This window comes from Eschscholzia californica, unplaced genomic scaffold (genome assembly GCF_041429995.1).
Source record: "Eschscholzia californica isolate CP2 unplaced genomic scaffold, dmEscCali1.0.p SCAF_2, whole genome shotgun sequence".
NCBI classification, from domain to species: domain Eukaryota; kingdom Viridiplantae; phylum Streptophyta; class Magnoliopsida; order Ranunculales; family Papaveraceae; genus Eschscholzia; species Eschscholzia californica.
Window position 1 is genome coordinate 47,191,251 of NW_028238309.1, and position 16,202 is coordinate 47,207,452.

At 36.4% G+C, this 16,202-nt stretch overlaps 2 protein-coding genes across 3 annotated transcripts; one reads left to right on the forward strand and one right to left on the reverse strand.

Moving 5' to 3' along the window:
- Positions 1 to 7,523: 7,523 nt before the first annotated feature.
- LOC147558475 (BTB/POZ and MATH domain-containing protein 3-like) lies at positions 7,524 to 9,938 on the reverse strand. Of its 2 annotated transcripts, XM_086657518.1 has the most exons (5): positions 9,524 to 9,938; positions 8,816 to 9,158; positions 8,071 to 8,317; positions 7,774 to 7,946; positions 7,524 to 7,734 (listed from the first exon to the last, which is right to left on the reverse strand). In XM_086657518.1, exons 1-4 carry the CDS (start codon positions 9,886 to 9,888, stop codon positions 7,780 to 7,782), a joined length of 1,122 nt encoding a protein of 373 aa, XP_086513644.1. In that variant the 5' UTR covers positions 9,889 to 9,938; the 3' UTR covers positions 7,524 to 7,734; positions 7,774 to 7,779. The 2 variants fall into 2 exon arrangements, with proteins under 2 accessions (XP_086513644.1, XP_086513643.1); XM_086657517.1 differs by having other exon boundaries at positions 7,524 to 7,946.
- Positions 9,939 to 13,105: 3,167 nt separating this feature from the next.
- Positions 13,106 to 15,948, forward strand: LOC147558476 (uncharacterized). Its single transcript, XM_086657519.1, has 5 exons — positions 13,106 to 13,253; positions 13,497 to 14,285; positions 14,376 to 14,513; positions 14,686 to 15,100; positions 15,257 to 15,948. The coding sequence occupies exons 1-5, from the start codon at positions 13,113 to 13,115 to the stop codon at positions 15,820 to 15,822; spliced, it is 2,049 nt and encodes a 682-aa protein (XP_086513645.1). The 5' UTR covers positions 13,106 to 13,112; the 3' UTR covers positions 15,823 to 15,948.
- The last annotated feature ends 254 nt before the right edge of the window (positions 15,949 to 16,202 follow it).

The window sequence follows — 16,202 nt, forward strand, 5'->3', positions numbered from 1 at the left end:
TATATTTGTATTGGCGACACACTAAAGTTGAAAGATAGCCACATAGGAATGAGAATCTCAATTAGAACTTGAAACACATGACTAATAGAGTTTCTTTTAAGCTTTGCATTGGAGATGCCCCAGAGCCGTGTCTGAGAATTTGGTGGCCTGGGGCCAAATTATTGCTAAGTGTATAAATAAAATATAAGAAACTTATACGTAAAATAAAAAGAAAACTCAAAATAATTCGGCCTTAAAAAGATAAAAAATAACTTAGTAATTAATTAACAATGTATCTTGAAAAATATTTAAAGCTATTAAACATGGTACTGAAAATTTGATGAAAAACTAACTAATAAAATATATACTTGGGTGATTTTTTTTTTTTTTTTTGTTGAAGAGATAAAATATATTAGATAGAAATTAGAGTTCTATTACAATACATCCTACAAAGAAAATAAGGTACATGTTTCCAAGCTTTCGATCTGTTTTTCGTTCGTGCCCATTTTGCCAGCTTATCTGCCACTTCATTGAATTTCCTGCTTGTATGAGAGAATTTGACTATTTCCAAGCTCTTTTTTATTTCTTGGATCTTGTTCATATGAACTTGAGATTGCCATTGAATATTATTCTTTCCTTTCTGGAGGTAATTTATAATGTTGATGTTGTTGCTTTCGATTATAATTCTTTTATATTCATGAGATTCTGCCCATTGCATTCCTTTAAGGACTGCAATTGCCTCACCTTCCTCTGAGTTTCTGCTTCTAGCTGTGAAAGTTGCAGTTTCGACTAATTTAGATTCATTGTCGTGGATGACTAGACTGATTCCCGTTATATTTTGCATGTCTATGAATGATGCATCTACATTTATCTTACAAAAGACGATTCAGGGGGTTTCCATTTATCTTGTTCTGTTTTGGTTTGAGGTTTATGTTCCTTTTGTACTTGTGGGTATGTCGAAATGATCGAAATCATATTGTCCAGCTTGTTTATTTCGTGTTGGAAGCAATGGTCACATCTTATTTTCCAAATGTTCCACATGATGGTTGCAAAATGTATATTGTTAGTCACGTAGGCTGTCAGGTTATTGTTTTCCCAGGAGAAGATCCAGTCTCTTACTGATAAAATGTTTTCTGAAATTATATTAAAATAGAACCAAATATTTTTCGCAATAGAACAGTGAAGAATGGCATGTTCGATGGTTTCTATCTCATTACAGTTCGGGCAGATTCGGTTGTTATCTATGTACTTTCCTATTCTTTCCTTAACAGGGAGAGCGTTAGTACATATTTTCCATATAAAAATTTGAACTCTAGGAACCACTGGTAGAGACCAAAGAAAGTTCCAATTAGGAGACCGGGGTTGGGGAGAATTCATACTGAGCCTCAGATGTTGATACATTGATTTGACACTGAATTTACCATTTTTTGTGAGAGTCCATTTCCTTTGATCTTCACTATCTGTCACAATCGGGATGGTGAGGATAAGGTTTTTAGTCTCATTATCGAATTCATGATTAAGTAAGGTTTCGTCCCATGTACCATGGTTGATGAGCTGTGCTACCTTAGTTAGGCTAGAGTTTTGGTTATGCGGGATAGACGGGGTATTCGGAATCCAATTATTGGTCCAAATATTAATACTCTTACCGTTATGGACTTCCCAAATCGAATAGTTTTCAATTATCTTAAGATACTTATTGATGTTCTTCCATATCCAAGAGTGATATGGTTTCGTCGGTCCTGGGTTATCTGTCCTATCAAAGTATTTGGCTTTCACTAGCTTAACCCACATAGATTCCGGCTCGGTTTTAATTCTCCAAGCTAATTTGCTTAACATAGCTTGGTTATCCAACTCTGTAGAGTGGATACCCAGACCACCCATGGATTTTGGAAGGCATATGGAAGACCAGGATTTGGTACATATACCTTTGGACTTACCCCACCAGAACGACTTTTGTAAAGTCGTAATGCTCTTGCAAATGCCCTTGGGAAGGGCAAAGCATTGCATTTGGTATCGGGGTACGGCCGCCGCTACAGTCGTAATGACTACCGTGTGACCCGCTAGAGACAGGAAACTGTGATTCCATTTGTCTAATTTCATTTTAATTTTTTGAAGAATATCGTTAAAGATTTGCTTTTTGTTAGCGCCGATGAATAGTTGTGAACCTAGATATTTTTCCGAAGTGGCGGCATATTTAACTTTAAGGGAACGCATGATCATACGTTTAAATTTTGGGTGTGAGTTTTTAGAGTAGAAGATGTTAGATTTTGCGTAGTTGATCATTTGACCAGAAGCATCGCAAAAGTCCTTAAGTATAGACTTAAGGGAGTGGATATTATCAAGAGAGTTGCGGCCAAAGATGATGCAGTCATCTGCGAAGAGGAGATGAGAAATGGAAAGATTAGGGTTTTTGGTAGGGAAGCCTATGAAATTGTCTTTATCCTGTTCCTCTTTCAGAAGTCTGCTTAGCCCCTCCATTGCTAGAGTGAACAGGAATGGGGAGAGGGGGTCTCCCTGTCTGATTCCTCTAGAAGGGTAGAAAATAGGTCCAGAACGGCCATTGACTAAAACCGCCATAGAGGGGGTTGTAATGCATTGGGTGATCATTTTGATCCAGTGATCCGAATAACCCAGCTTGGCCATGATTTCCGTAAGGAAACTCCACTCTATCCTATCAAAAGCCTTGGACATGTCCAGCTTAAGACCAAAGTATCCGGTCGCTCCTTTCATGGTTTTGAGGGAGTGAATGATTTCCTGCCCCATGATGATATTATCTGAGATTTGTCTTCCAGGGACATAAGCGGCCTGGAACGGGGAAATGATGTTATGTAACGTGCTTTTGAATCTATTGGCCAAGATTTTCGTAATAATTTTATACGTGGTGTTTAAGAGGCTAATAGGTCTGAAGTCCGCTGGAGTTTGTGGGGTAGTGGTTTTCGGGATGAGGCAAATGTGAGTATGGTTAGTGTCTTGCGGAAGCACCGCCGAATCAAAGAAATCTTGAACTAAGTTGTAAATATTGGGACTGACAGTATCCCAGTTAGATTGAAAGAAGTAAGGGGGGTATACGTCTGGCCCCGGGGCCGCCTCTTTTTTAAGACTATTTATAGCGTTGTTAATTTCTTCCTGATCAGGGATATTGGATAACTCTATGTTTTGCTCATGGGTGATGGAGGTCTGGAAGAGGTTGAGAATGGAGTGGTTGTCAGTTTTACCCTGAGACGTGCTAATGTTGAGAAGATGGGTAGTAAAAATAGCTTGGATGTTATCTAGACCCTCTTGCCAATCACCATTGGAGTCTTTAATGGCTGTGATTTTATTAGTTCTGTTCCGTTGTATGGCTTGAGAGTGAAAGAATTTAGTGTTTTTATCTCCTACTGTGATGAAGTTGTTCCTAGATTTTTCTTTCCATACAGATTCTTGTAGTGTGTACAGTTCTTCTAGTTGTTTGTGTATAGTGTTGTAATCTTTTTTTGAATTAATGTTATTAAGCTTAGTAATTAGATCTTTGATGTTATTGTCTATATTACCAAAAACCGTTTTATTCCAGTTCGTAAGTTGTCTACTAAGGTTTTTCAGATTTACTTGGATATTTTTGTGATTAGTCCATTTGTCAGAAATGAACTTGTGACAATCAGGGTGTGACATCCAGGTGCGAATAAATTTAAACGGTTTAGGTTTCTTGCAGCTTAAATCTGTGTCATCTAGGAGAAGTGGTAGGTGATCTGAACCTACACTATCCAGGTGAGAAATACTCGAGAGTTGAAATTTTTGTAGCCAATGAAGGTTGGCTAGGGCTCTGTCAAGTCTTTCCTGGATAAAGTTTTCTCCATATTGTCTGTTATTCCAAGTGTACGGGTATCCCTTAAAGCCCATATCTGTTAAGTTCAGGTTGTTGATATAAGTTTGAATTCTATGATTGTTAGAGTTCATACCCGCTTTACCTCCTTCTTTGTCCTTGTTATCCAGAATAACATTGAGGTCCCCTATAACCATCCAGGGTGTCCCATCTAGAATATTAAGCTTAGCTAACATTTTCCAAGGTTTAAGTTTGTTTTTATTGTATGGGCTACCGTAAAAACCTGTTATAGAATATTCTGGGTTTTGAGTGGTGTTATAAATATCCATGTGGACCATGTTAATGTCCGAGTAAGGAATTTTAAGGTTGAGGTTGTGTTTCCAATATAAGGCAAGGCCACCCGCCTTGTTGGTAGGCTCAACAAAGAAGTGATCATAATGTTTATTGATCTTAATATAATTATTGATTTTATTAGATTTTGTCTTGGTTTCTGATATGAAGATAATATCTGGGTTATGCCTATTAATCAGACTCATAAGATGCTTGCGAGTGTTAAAAGAATTGATGCCTCTAATATTCCAACTAAGGACTTTGGGCCCAATATTGTTATTCATCTAAGACTGCTTTAAGAGCACTAAAAACTTTCTATATAATAGAACTATGAACGTCTAAAAGCCCCCCCAGGGTCAAACCGGGTAAAGAGGGAATGAAGGAAAGTTATAGAGGCGCTCTAACAGCTAGACAGACTCTCTAAGCCCAATGGGCTAAGAACACAGATCCACTAATTGATGGGAGAGACTAAGAAGGTTGGATTAAAAAGGATAAAACTAAGAAACTAAAGAAACTGGGAGCTAGTTGTAACTATGAGTTCTAAAGGTGGGTATCAACTGTTGTGAAAGAATAACATACTAGAGTTTCTAAAGGCACTTCCAGCAGAGATGAGGAGAGAAAGCTACAGAAGAAACCGAGCTACTACCGAATTCTCAATAGTTCACAGAACTACCTTAAAACCCAGATAATCGACTAGAGATTAATCGAATCAGATAAGCATAACACTAAGTAAAGGATAATAATTTAAAGTAATACTACTAATACCATTAAACTAATTACACTAACACCTCTAAGGTGTAATAACAGTAGCTAGCAAAGATAAGAACTAACAAAAGATAAGAACTCACAAATCTTAGTCTCTGTCCTGTCCTATTGGCAGAGATAAGAACTAACTAAAGATAATTAAGATAGAACAAAATAACATAGTAAAGCTTATCATACTTAACAGTAAAATATCACTACTAATCACCCAAACAACTTAAGATCTGAAACCAAGACTTCAGGCTACTCATTGTCTCCATCACTCCTATTATCCCTAAATTGCCGTGGGGGTTCCAAGAGTTGATCTGCAAAGATATGCCTACGACGCTCTTCCTGACTATCTATCGACTCTAGAGGGGGAGTATACCAGCTTGGTGGACCATAACCAGTGAAGGAGGATGACCCTGAAGACTGACTTGAACTCCAACCATGAAGAAATCCTGGAAATGAAGAACCTATACCCAAACTGTGCTCCTTGAATTTCTTGCTCATAAACTGATGATGTTCGTCTATTTCAATTTTAACGTCGATCAGTTTATCTAAATCCTTCCTCTTCCCTTTCTGTTTAAAAATCTCATGACGAGGGACTGGGTGTGGAGGAACAATATTCGGGGGAACGACAGTAAGGGCCCAGTTATCGGCAGGACCATGGGCAACAAAATTCACTTCCATAGGGACACTGATGTTATGATCATGGGTAGGAAGACAAGGATTAATGGGATGCTCCACTATCCGACATTTGTGACAAATGGCCTTAGGAAACTTTAGATAGCTGAAGTTGATAGGCTTACCTCCATCAGAAAAAACTGAGTTCAGAGTGGCTGGCAAAGGTGTACGAACATCGTACATAAACTGAATCCTAAGAGTGGTATTTGTGACCTTGCTGAAGTTACGAGGTTGGATTTGAAGAATGAAACCCATACAAGAAAAGATAATATCTAAGTCATGACGATTTTGAATGGAAGATGGCAAACCTGAAAGACTGCACCACATCGGCTCACTCATCAAACTTGGAATCTCTCCTTGGAATGGAAAATCCACTTCTTGCATAACTATTAGGTATCCTCTGATAACCCATGGCCGACCTTGGTTAATCTCATTAAGTGCTATGAGGTTCCTGGGTTTGATCATAAAGTGGTTGGGACCTGTTGTTGAGGGAGTGATCCGACTTTCTCTAAAGAATCTCGACTGAGCCGAGAGGTGTTTTCTTATGAAACCGATGTCGTAATCGTATTGACAACATAACCGAGCAAGAAAGCCAGTCGATATTACTGGGAGTTGCTTAATCTCAGCCGGTTTGGGATAATTGATAGTCAACTTGCCGTAGTCTGATAAGCTTAGTTGGATTGACATTAGCTTAGATAGTTCCTCTGGGTTAACTTGGGGTTGAGACGACATCAGAGAAAGTAAGAAAATGAAGAAGATGAGGAGAAGACTTCTCTATTTTTGATGGCAGGTCATTACTACTCTTAAAGGGGTAGAGAGAAGACCATGGGGCTTCTGCATGTCGAGGAAGAAGCCTCATAAATGATCTCTCAATTGAATGTTGTCCACGTGTAGACTAGGAAGATTATTCTGCTCAAGAAACCTACCCACTAAGAACCACTTGGAAGAACTGTGGTCAGCGAACTAGAGAAGGGAGGCCTAGCGTCGACAACACCTTAGAAACCGGCGCATGCGTGAGGATCTTCTGAGTAGCACGTCTTGGTTTATGGATTAGCTATTCCCCATGTATATTAAGCTAATAAAATCAAGACAGATGTAAATAAATGCGTATTAAGAGAATAACTTACCTGGTTGCTTGATCTTCTTTGGATTCTTCCGAGGGAATTCGGCTGGACTCACAGGTTCACCGGATATCCTTCTTTGAGATCCTACTGTCGTCTTTAAATGAAACTTGATTATTCCTTTATTCCTTTAACCTAGGTAATGATGTCTTTAATGAAACCAGCTGTTTGAGGGTGGTTTTCGATTTTTGTTGAGGTTTGGTGGATTGTTGATAGATCTTATTGATGTGTTTGAAGATTGATTAGGCTTCCGATGAGTTTGATTTTGGTGATGGATGTGGATTAGGGTTACCAAAAGTTGAGACTGAGAAATCGCCCGCTGACGTCAGCACGGACTCTCTCTCTCTCCTCAAAAAAACCCCGGCGAGTCATATATACTTGGGTGATTGAATTCGTTATTAATGAATAGATTGCCCAGCTAGAATGCCTACTAAAATGCCCAAATTTTCTCATTTGGAAATAAAAACGCTCCCCACCATAATCAAACTTTGAAAAAGCCTTGTCTTTTAGTGAATCCATGTCAGCTGGACATTTTAGTGGGCACCGAGCTCGACACTCTAGCATCTCCCCTCAAATAAAAGCTAAAGAATTTCTATAGCCCGATTGTGACTCATAACACTAGTGCTACTCGCCTACTCCCATCGAACTTAGGCTCACTTCTCACCAACCATACAGGCTTTGAGCCGGATCCACAATTTTAGAATTCAGGTTGGGTCCTGTTAATGGGTCATCTATAATGTTAGCTTACTCCAACTGTGTCCTCTATACTTTTAGAGATATTGATCATCCCCTCATGGGTTTGTTCTTTTAACAGAAGATGGAGTTGTACTCAGCCACTACTCAAAAGTTGATGAAAAATCACAAAATTAATAAGAGTTTTGAATTCAAAATCTCATAATATCTAGTCCCAAAGAACACCAACTAAACACTTGATTAATCATAAACTTTCTATAGTTTCTCACAATATAGCTTGGAGAAAAAGAAAAGAAATTTGGAGCAAAAGACAGTCAAACTCATAAACTTGCCATTGTAAGCGATATGTTTACCCGCTAAGCTACATTCTATTTCTATCTTACTCTTTGAGCGGGCCTACTATTTTCAGTTATGCTTTCCCACGGACCGTCATTCTGGGAACAAACAATCCCAAAGGAATTTGCTTGTAGACTTCTTTGTGTTGCTTGATAATAGGTTTAATTCCCCAAACCTCACATCAATTGTCTGTGAAAGCTCCAACATCAATGAGGGGCAACTCGCTTTCAAATATTCATATCCTTCCGATTTCATCACTTCTGCACATGAAACATATGACAAATATAAATAAGAACTTAAATACTTAATTTGAACAAAACTTGTTATGTGAAGGCTAATCTTATTACTTATCAACATTACTTAGATTATATCGACGGAACCCACCTCCCAAATGACCTGGTTCAACAACAAATTTTAAACAGAAAGTTTTAAGTTGGGAACAATGGTGTTTTTCTGCGAAAACCAGTGCTGCTGCCACTGTGCTTGTGGTAACTTCTTCACATAATCTCGACTCACATAAGAGTTTCAATCTGTCTAAGCAAAACCGATCTGCAACAACTAAAAGATTCTGCAACATTTTTGTGGGAGTGGAAAGAGGAAGCTCGTCCGAGTACATAAATAGGAGCATGGCCTGCAATACAACACGTAAATCTCATTTGGATTCTAAGTTTTTATGGGAATGTAGAACTTGTCATGTAAGTGTCTTACTCTATATGCATCAGAGAGAACATATTGTCTACCAAATAATCCAATAACTAACTGTGACCAGAATTAGTGTATCCAAGAGGTACGTCGTCACCATATCACATGTTGACAATGCAGCGGTTTGTGTATGCAATGATGAAGAGATGACATCTCATTGTTCATTCCCGATGCCAAACAACCTAGCCAGTTCAATTTTACCTGGTAAGCGAATCGCTCTGATACGGGTACTGGTATGTGGTATGCTGCCATGCGAGTATCGGGTATGCTTGAGGTATACCTCTTTGATACGCTATTTTTGGTTGCAATAAGTTCCGGAATATATTTCATACCATAATATGCTCTCTTTGATATATACAATAAATACACCACTGACTTCCAAACATTAAAAAAAAATCAAAGTTTATCAAAAAAGTAAAAGCATTACCTTGAAAACAGAAGGTTCAACTTCTTTTATTAAAACTTTATCTATGTCTTTATTTCCAATTAGTCCAAAGAATTGGGCTCTAAATACTGGAGAGCAAGCAGCAAGTATCAATTTATGGACTCTGAATGTTTCCTTCCCAACCTCAAAAGCAATATCAGTACCAGCTCCTGATTCCATCAACTCCTTGAGATTTTGGCCCATAACGATCGGAGGTATTTGAACTGTTTTAGGCTTTTGACTATGGTGTTTGACTACTCCCAAGGTACAGCTCATAACAAGACAATCGTCCTTGAGAAAACCTGAGTTCTCAATAGTTGTCCTGTCAATGAAAGTTGGATATCCCCTGAAAAGCAGAGAAAAAATGTAGTATTTGTTAATAAAAAACGGTATTATTTAGTGAATCTAATATGGTAGTAGCAGCTATGAAAGATAGTCTCCAAGCAAATAAATAAAAAATGTTGAGTGTTTTGAATACGAAATGCTACACAACCCGCCTCCTTGGACTCCCACTTGAACCGCCTAGGAGAGAAACAAGAATTTCTCTTTCGACGTGACTGAACATATGAGAGGAGAGAGAAACCCTTGTTTCTCTCACAGCGGCGGGTTGAGTATACTTTTTGAATAAGAAATGTGAAATCTCCATTAAGTTGTGACTCTGAATACAAAATGTGAAATCTCAATTAAGTTGTTTGTTAGAGAAAATCATACCACGACGCTGGTTGGAAAGACTGAAAAAAACTTAAAACTTTATGGTTTCCCTTCTCACTTTGATCTCTCAGTGTGAACTCAACGAAAGCCTCAACGTCATCAACGCGGCTTTCCAACCTTATGAACACCGATACATACGTCCGGTTGTCCTTGGAATTCCTACCGGATGGATAAAATCTCACTGTCCAATCGTAGCCTCCAACTTGGAATACATCACTTGATATACATTTCTGAGAAGGCATCCTCTTAAGAAAAGAATACCCTTTTATATTGAATTCATGAGAACCATTAACCATTTCACAAGTCGACTTGGATAAAGATTCTTGTAACCCATCTGACATTGAAGAAGAAGAAGAAGATTTCATCTTAATATTAATAAACTCTTTCTTCTTTTTCTTCTCCTAAAACTATGTACTGAGATAAACCCTAGTATTAGTATATAAATAGAAAACCCTTAATCTTCTGATATTTCGGATATCAAAATAATTGAACGAGTTTGGCGGAAGATAAGAAACTAACTTGGAGGATGACAAAAATCTTCTGAAATTTCGGGGAAATAGGATAAGGCTTTGAATTCTGTTTAGGCTGCCCGTTTTGGGATAAAAAATATAAATTTTGTGCACATGTAAAGACCTTTTTTTTTCTTTTTTTGTTGAAGAGAAAATACATCAAAATTCAAAACAAACTAGCTCGAACACGTAAATAAGTCTGCGAGGAAGTGGCAAGTATGGTGTTTCCTGCTCCACTTTGCCAGCAAGTCAGCCTTCTTGTTATTCTGTCTAGCGGTGTAAGAGAAGATTATGCTGGTAAACTGTTTTTTTAGATTAAGGATGTCTTCCATGCATTTGTCTGATTGTCATTGAATGGCTTTGCTCGGGTGGTGAAGATGTTTGATCACGTTGAGATTATCGCTTTCATTCTGGAGATGAAGTATCCTCAATTCGATCACCCAATGCATAGCGCATATAATTGTTGAGCATTCACATTCTTCTGCATTCTGTCATCTGGTTATATATGATAACGTTGTTACGAAGTTTGCTTTGTCATCATACATAATGCATCCAATACCTTCCATTTTCGTTAGCATAGTAAAAGAAGCATCTACATTGATTCTGAGATATGATGCTGATGGTGGAATCCATTGCAACTTGTTTTTCTTGTCTACTTTGGATGTTGGTTTCAGTATTTTAGTTGGAGTTGCTTTGATTCAAATTATAACTTGCAGTGGGTTTTGATTCTGCAAGATGAAGCATTTCTCACATCTCGCCTTCCAAATAAACTGTAAAACTTTAGGATATAAGTTAACTAAATCATCATCGAGATCCTTCCATTTGAGAATCCAATCCTTAACATTGATAATATTTCATGTCAGAATCTGAAAGTGAAACCAAATAGATCTAGCATAACAACAATGTAGTAAAGCCTGATCAATAGTTTCGTTATGGTCACAGTAAAGACATATGTAAGAGTTACAAATAAATTTACCAATTTTGTCTTTAACTGGTAGAATAAAAGATATAAAGACTTTGTTCCATCGTAAATTTGGTTGTTTTTCACCGCTAACTTTAAACTCCTTCTCACTTCCTACCACCACCCACAACCAGTCTACCACCAATACCGCCACCGTCTAGATTACTACCATCACTTTTCTTTCTCCTTTGTCTCTTTCCTTTCATGTATCTCACTCACTCTTTTTCTCCTCTCAATCTCTTCTCACTCTAACTCTTTCTTTCCTGTCCTTCACTAAAATAGAGTAAAAACAAGGAGCATGTACATATATATAATATGGATATTTGCAGGGACAGAACCAGGACTAGAAATCGAGGGGGTCGATATCAAACAATATTTTTAATATTTATCGAGGGGTCCTAAGTCAACACTTGGTTGTCCGAGTGGTTGAGTGGTTGATAGTGTTGACATAAACTCTAAAATTCTTGAGGTCCTAGGTTTAATTCCCAGAGAAGGTGAAATTCATAATTTATTGAACTAGGGTTGTCGTGTTTATCACATCTTTGATGAATCAATACCATTGTAATGACTTTCATAGTCACTTTACAAGAAAAAAAAACTTGTCGGTCCTAAGATAAAAGATTTGTATATTTACATGATTTTTCATTTATTTTGGAATTGATTAAGGAAAAAAATAAAAAACTTTTAATAAAAGATGATCCTATTGGGATTCAAACTCGTGTCCCTCTGATAGGCCAATCCACGTCCCTACCATTCCCACCCAAGCCTTTTATCAGTTTAGTTTCGACTTTAAATACTCTTAACTCAAGAAATTAGGGAGCCATTAGTAACACTTTTTAACTACAACTTGCAGTCAACCAAGGGGGGTCATGGCCCCCTTGACCCGCATGTAGAAACGTCCGTGTATATTTGTATGTATATAAAGAGGGAGAGAAATAAATAATGATGTGGTGATGGTGGTGATAGATAGTTATGTTGACAGTCTGAAAAAAAAAACTTGTTGGTCTTAATATGAAAAATTCGTATATTTACATGATTTTTCATTTATTTTGGAATTGATTAAGGAAAAAAATCTAAAACCTTTAATAAAAGATGATCCTATTGGGATTTAAACTTGTGTCCCTTTGATTGGCCAATCCACGTCCCTACCATTCACACCCAAGTCTTTTGTCAATTTACTTTGGACTTTAAATACTATTAAGAGTCCATGGGTATATAGACCAAAATTAATTTGATAATAGGTCTATAGACCATTCTTCTTAGATTATGGATTTTTGGTCCTTTTACAAGAAGGGTATAAAGTATGGATAATTTATTCTGTAATACCAAATGTATCCCGAATCAAAAAACCCCGGGTTTTTTGAATTTACGAGGGTTTTAGGAAACTTTCCCAAAACCCATAGGCGTGATTTGTGGGGGTCTATATTCGGCCGAAACAGATTGGATTACAATCTTCATAAATACACTTTCTCTCTCTACACCTTCTCGTTTTGGGTTTTAAAGAAAATCATCCGGATTTGTCGAAGAATTACCCTACATAGATCGTTGGAAACAGAAAGTTTGCATCCTTTCATCTTCTCAATTCATCTTTTTCATTGAAGAACCTCTTCAGGTGAAAAGGTAAGCTGGTTCATAAACCCCTTTTCGTTATGAAATAGATTTAAATCGAAACGTGAGGTTCTTTTCGTTGAAATCATTATAAATAGTTGTTGCATGTCATTTTAACTTACTATTGAAGAGGATTTGTTGATTTTGGTAAAGATTTCTCTGTAAATAGGAAGTTTCTTTTCGGTTTAATGGAGATTCAAACAGATTTAGGGTTTTTTCGTTCGTTCTTATTTTAAAAAAAGGGGTACAAAATCGATTTTGTTTCATGAATAATAGATCTTTAGATGTTTTTGAAGATAATCTCGAAATTAAAATCTTTAGTTTTACTTGAAAAACCTAAATCTTCTTTTTAAACTTTTATTTCTGTTTCATAATAAGATACCTTTGTGTTAAAAAAAACATATAATTTATGGAAAATGGAACCATTATTTTTGATTTAGGGTTTAATGAAATTTTTGATTTTGGTTTAGGGTTTAATGAAAAGGTTGTTTATTGCAGCAAAAGGTTGAATATGGCACCTAAAGGTAAATCTAAATCGAATGTTACTGAAGAAACAAGCACATTAAGAAGGAGTCCAATGAAAAGAAAGGCCACTGTTGAAGAAGTAGTTGTTAAGAAGAAATCAAAAACTAAAGAAACATCAGTATCTGAGGTAAAGTATTTGGTATATGATATAATTTATTGATATTGTGAAGCTACATTGATAAATTATGATTAATTTACATATATGTGTTGATCTTTTAACAGTTTATGGCTTGTTGTATATACAAATTTGTGATATACATCAAAATATTCATTCTGTATATAGGATTTTTCATTCTGTTAGGTAAAGTATTCGTACTTTACATGATTTATGTTGTTGTTTACAATTGTGTTTTTTTGTAATATTTTGCAGGCTGGTGGTAGTTCTAAAAGTTTAAAGTTGAAGGACAAAGGAAGCTCTAGTAGGTGGGTTGATATAGTAGGGGAACAGAAACTAATACCGGAGCAAAAGACATCGGCACTATTCAGATACACCCTTAGCAAACCAATTGAGTTGATCAATAGCATCCGTTCCTATATGACGGAAGAAATGAAGGAGGAGATAAGCAAAACTCCTTTCAGTAAATTGTTTGATGCTATGGCAGAAGGTACAATATTAAGGGAGAATTATACTAGTCGTCCAACAATTGCCATTTTGGATGTTCTTTGTCGATATAAAAAATCGACAAAGAAATTTGTTATTGGGGGTATTGAGATAGAATTCAAACCTGAAGATGTATCTTTGTTGTTGGGAATGCCCATAGAGGGTTCTGAATATGAGGCATTCCCTAAGAAAAATGATCTAGATCCTATGAAGTGTGCGTTCTTGACCAAGTATTTCAAGGAAACACCTGAAGCATCAAAAAACAAAAATATGGGTCTTTCAAGTGCTGTTGTTGGGAATGCACTTCAGAAATGCGTGAGGAACAGTGAACCAGCAATAGAATTTGTTGGTCTTCTAATTATGATGTTTTCGGCGAGCTTCCTGTTTGCCACTTTGGCTGGTTTCATTGTATTGCCTAGCATTTATAAGAACATCCAGTCTAGAAGAGCAATCAACAGGGTGTTATGGCCAAGAGCCATACACTCATATATGATGGAAACGATCGACAAACATTCAGAAGACCCAACCAAAGCATCTGGTTGCTTGTTACTTTTGCCTGCGAGTAAATTTTTTACAACCCTCTGTTATTTAAATTTCATATTATTTCATATAAAGTATGAATAATTTACATTTCTTTTTTTCCTTTAGTTCTGGGTGTGCATGCATACTAATCTGTATCCGAAAAATTCACTGAATGCAACAAGATACCCAAAGTTCTTGAGGTGGTCTTTGGATGGATTTAGTAATGGGATGGAAAAAGATCTAGCTGCACTTGTACCTGAGGAGGTAAAATCAACTTTTTAACTGTACTTTCATTGATTGAAATTTAAATTCTTTACAAATGTGTAATATTTGTTTAAAAAGTATATGTAATTTATTATAAATTACATATACTTTCACAACGTTGTTGAATTCATTTACATAACACTCTGTTATTTATATAAATTTTTACATACAGGTTTATGAGGATGTTGTGGATGATGTGAGTGAAGAAGAGAAGGAACTGTTAAAGTTTACAGAAAAGGTAGTTGTGGAAATACCTTTTGAAGAACAGTTGAATAACTTGGAGATGATGGAAGCACTCAGTAGAGAAGTGAATAAACAAAGAGAAGAATTAAAGAAAAAGGATGAGGAACTTGAAAGATTGAGGAATGAAGTAATACAACTGAAGTTACTTTTAAAGTCTGAACAGAGGGATGAATCATTGATTCATAATGATTATAATGAAGGAATTGGTGGAGATAATGTGGAACAGAATGAGGAGGAAAATAATGTTGGGGATAAAGATAATGTCAATGATGAGAAGATTGATGGAGTACAACCGGATGATAAAGTTCAGGAAGAAGAAAATGTTGAAGAACAACAACATGAAGGTCAGTAATTATAAATACTTATACTGAATTCATTTATAATTGATGGTAAATTATGCATACTTTACAGATACATTTATAGTCACAGGAAAAAATGATATATACTGTTTTGTAAATTTTATGACAAATGATTTTTTTTCACATGATTTTTGTTGTCAGATGATGATGGAAACGTGCCATGCACAGCCATTGTGTTGGTGCATAATGAGGAAGAGCAGAATTATAGTTCAACTCCCAATTTTGATTTGGGAATAGATTTCACAAATGCACCCGACTTCACCGACGTTGTTCAAGTTGCAAAAACCTATCAAGAGAATGCTGAAACAGATAGTCTGATAGATGATGACTTTGTCCAGACAACTCCAACCACAGTAAAGAAGAAGAGAACAAAATCAAAAGCTGTTAAGGGTGGATCGGACAAAACAGTTGATCCGGTTGAAACACCAAAACAGAATTCTCTTATTAAGAGAATCAAACAAGCTCCCAGAACAAGGAAACTCACTGAAAAGGCCGAGCCAAAAGAAAAGGCCGAGAAAGAAAAAAAAAAGGAGATTGCGAAAAAGGAAGTTGTGAATGTTGAAGAATTGGATAAAAAGGGGAAGGGAGTTTCGATTGATGATGATGAACCACTTAGCAACTGGAAGAAGAGCAAAGTTTGGAAGAAAGTGAAAGATAATGAGAAGAGTCTGCTTGAGGAGTTTAACCAAGGAGTGAAGATGAAGTAATGAATTAGAAGTTTAATACTTGTCTAAGTCTATGTTATGAAATGTTTTGTTGTTTGTGTTACATTATGATGATTGTAACAAACATAATCTGTTATCTCTAATATAATATAAATATTTTGCTATAAATTCAGTTTTTTAAACTAACAACAATTAACGTGCAGAACAATTGTATGGGAATCAAATCTGACAAGTGATGTTAGAGGAAGAGAGGTGAATTGGCTTATGATGAACTGTGAAACCGATGCTCAGCTTATAAATTGGTGGTCAAAGCATCTATCTTCCAAAGTTTTAAAAGGGGTTGGACAAGTGTTCGTTCTCGCTTCTGAATTATGGGTAAGTTTTAATTACAGAATTCATAATTTCATAATAGAAAAGTTTTT

Excerpts from the sequence above, each read along its gene's own strand:
- LOC147558476 (XM_086657519.1), top strand. The coding sequence starts at position 13,113 with ATGGCACCTAAAGGTAAATCTAAATCGAATGTTACTGAAGAAACAAGC. Across the intron at positions 14,286-14,375 it reads GTTGCTTGTTACTTTTGCCT|TTCTGGGTGTGCATGCATAC; the intron begins GCGAGTAAATTT and ends TTTTTCCTTTAG. Across the intron at positions 14,514-14,685 it reads CTGCACTTGTACCTGAGGAG|GTTTATGAGGATGTTGTGGA; the intron begins GTAAAATCAACT and ends TTTTACATACAG.
- LOC147558475 (XM_086657518.1), bottom strand. The coding sequence starts at position 9,888 with ATGAAATCTTCTTCTTCTTCTTCAATGTCAGATGGGTTACAAGAATCT. Across the intron at positions 8,318-8,815 it reads TTGAACCTTCTGTTTTCAAG|GCCATGCTCCTATTTATGTA; the intron begins GTAATGCTTTTA and ends GTTGTATTGCAG. Across the intron at positions 7,947-8,070 it reads TGAACCAGGTCATTTGGGAG|AAGTGATGAAATCGGAAGGA; the intron begins GTGGGTTCCGTC and ends TTTCATGTGCAG.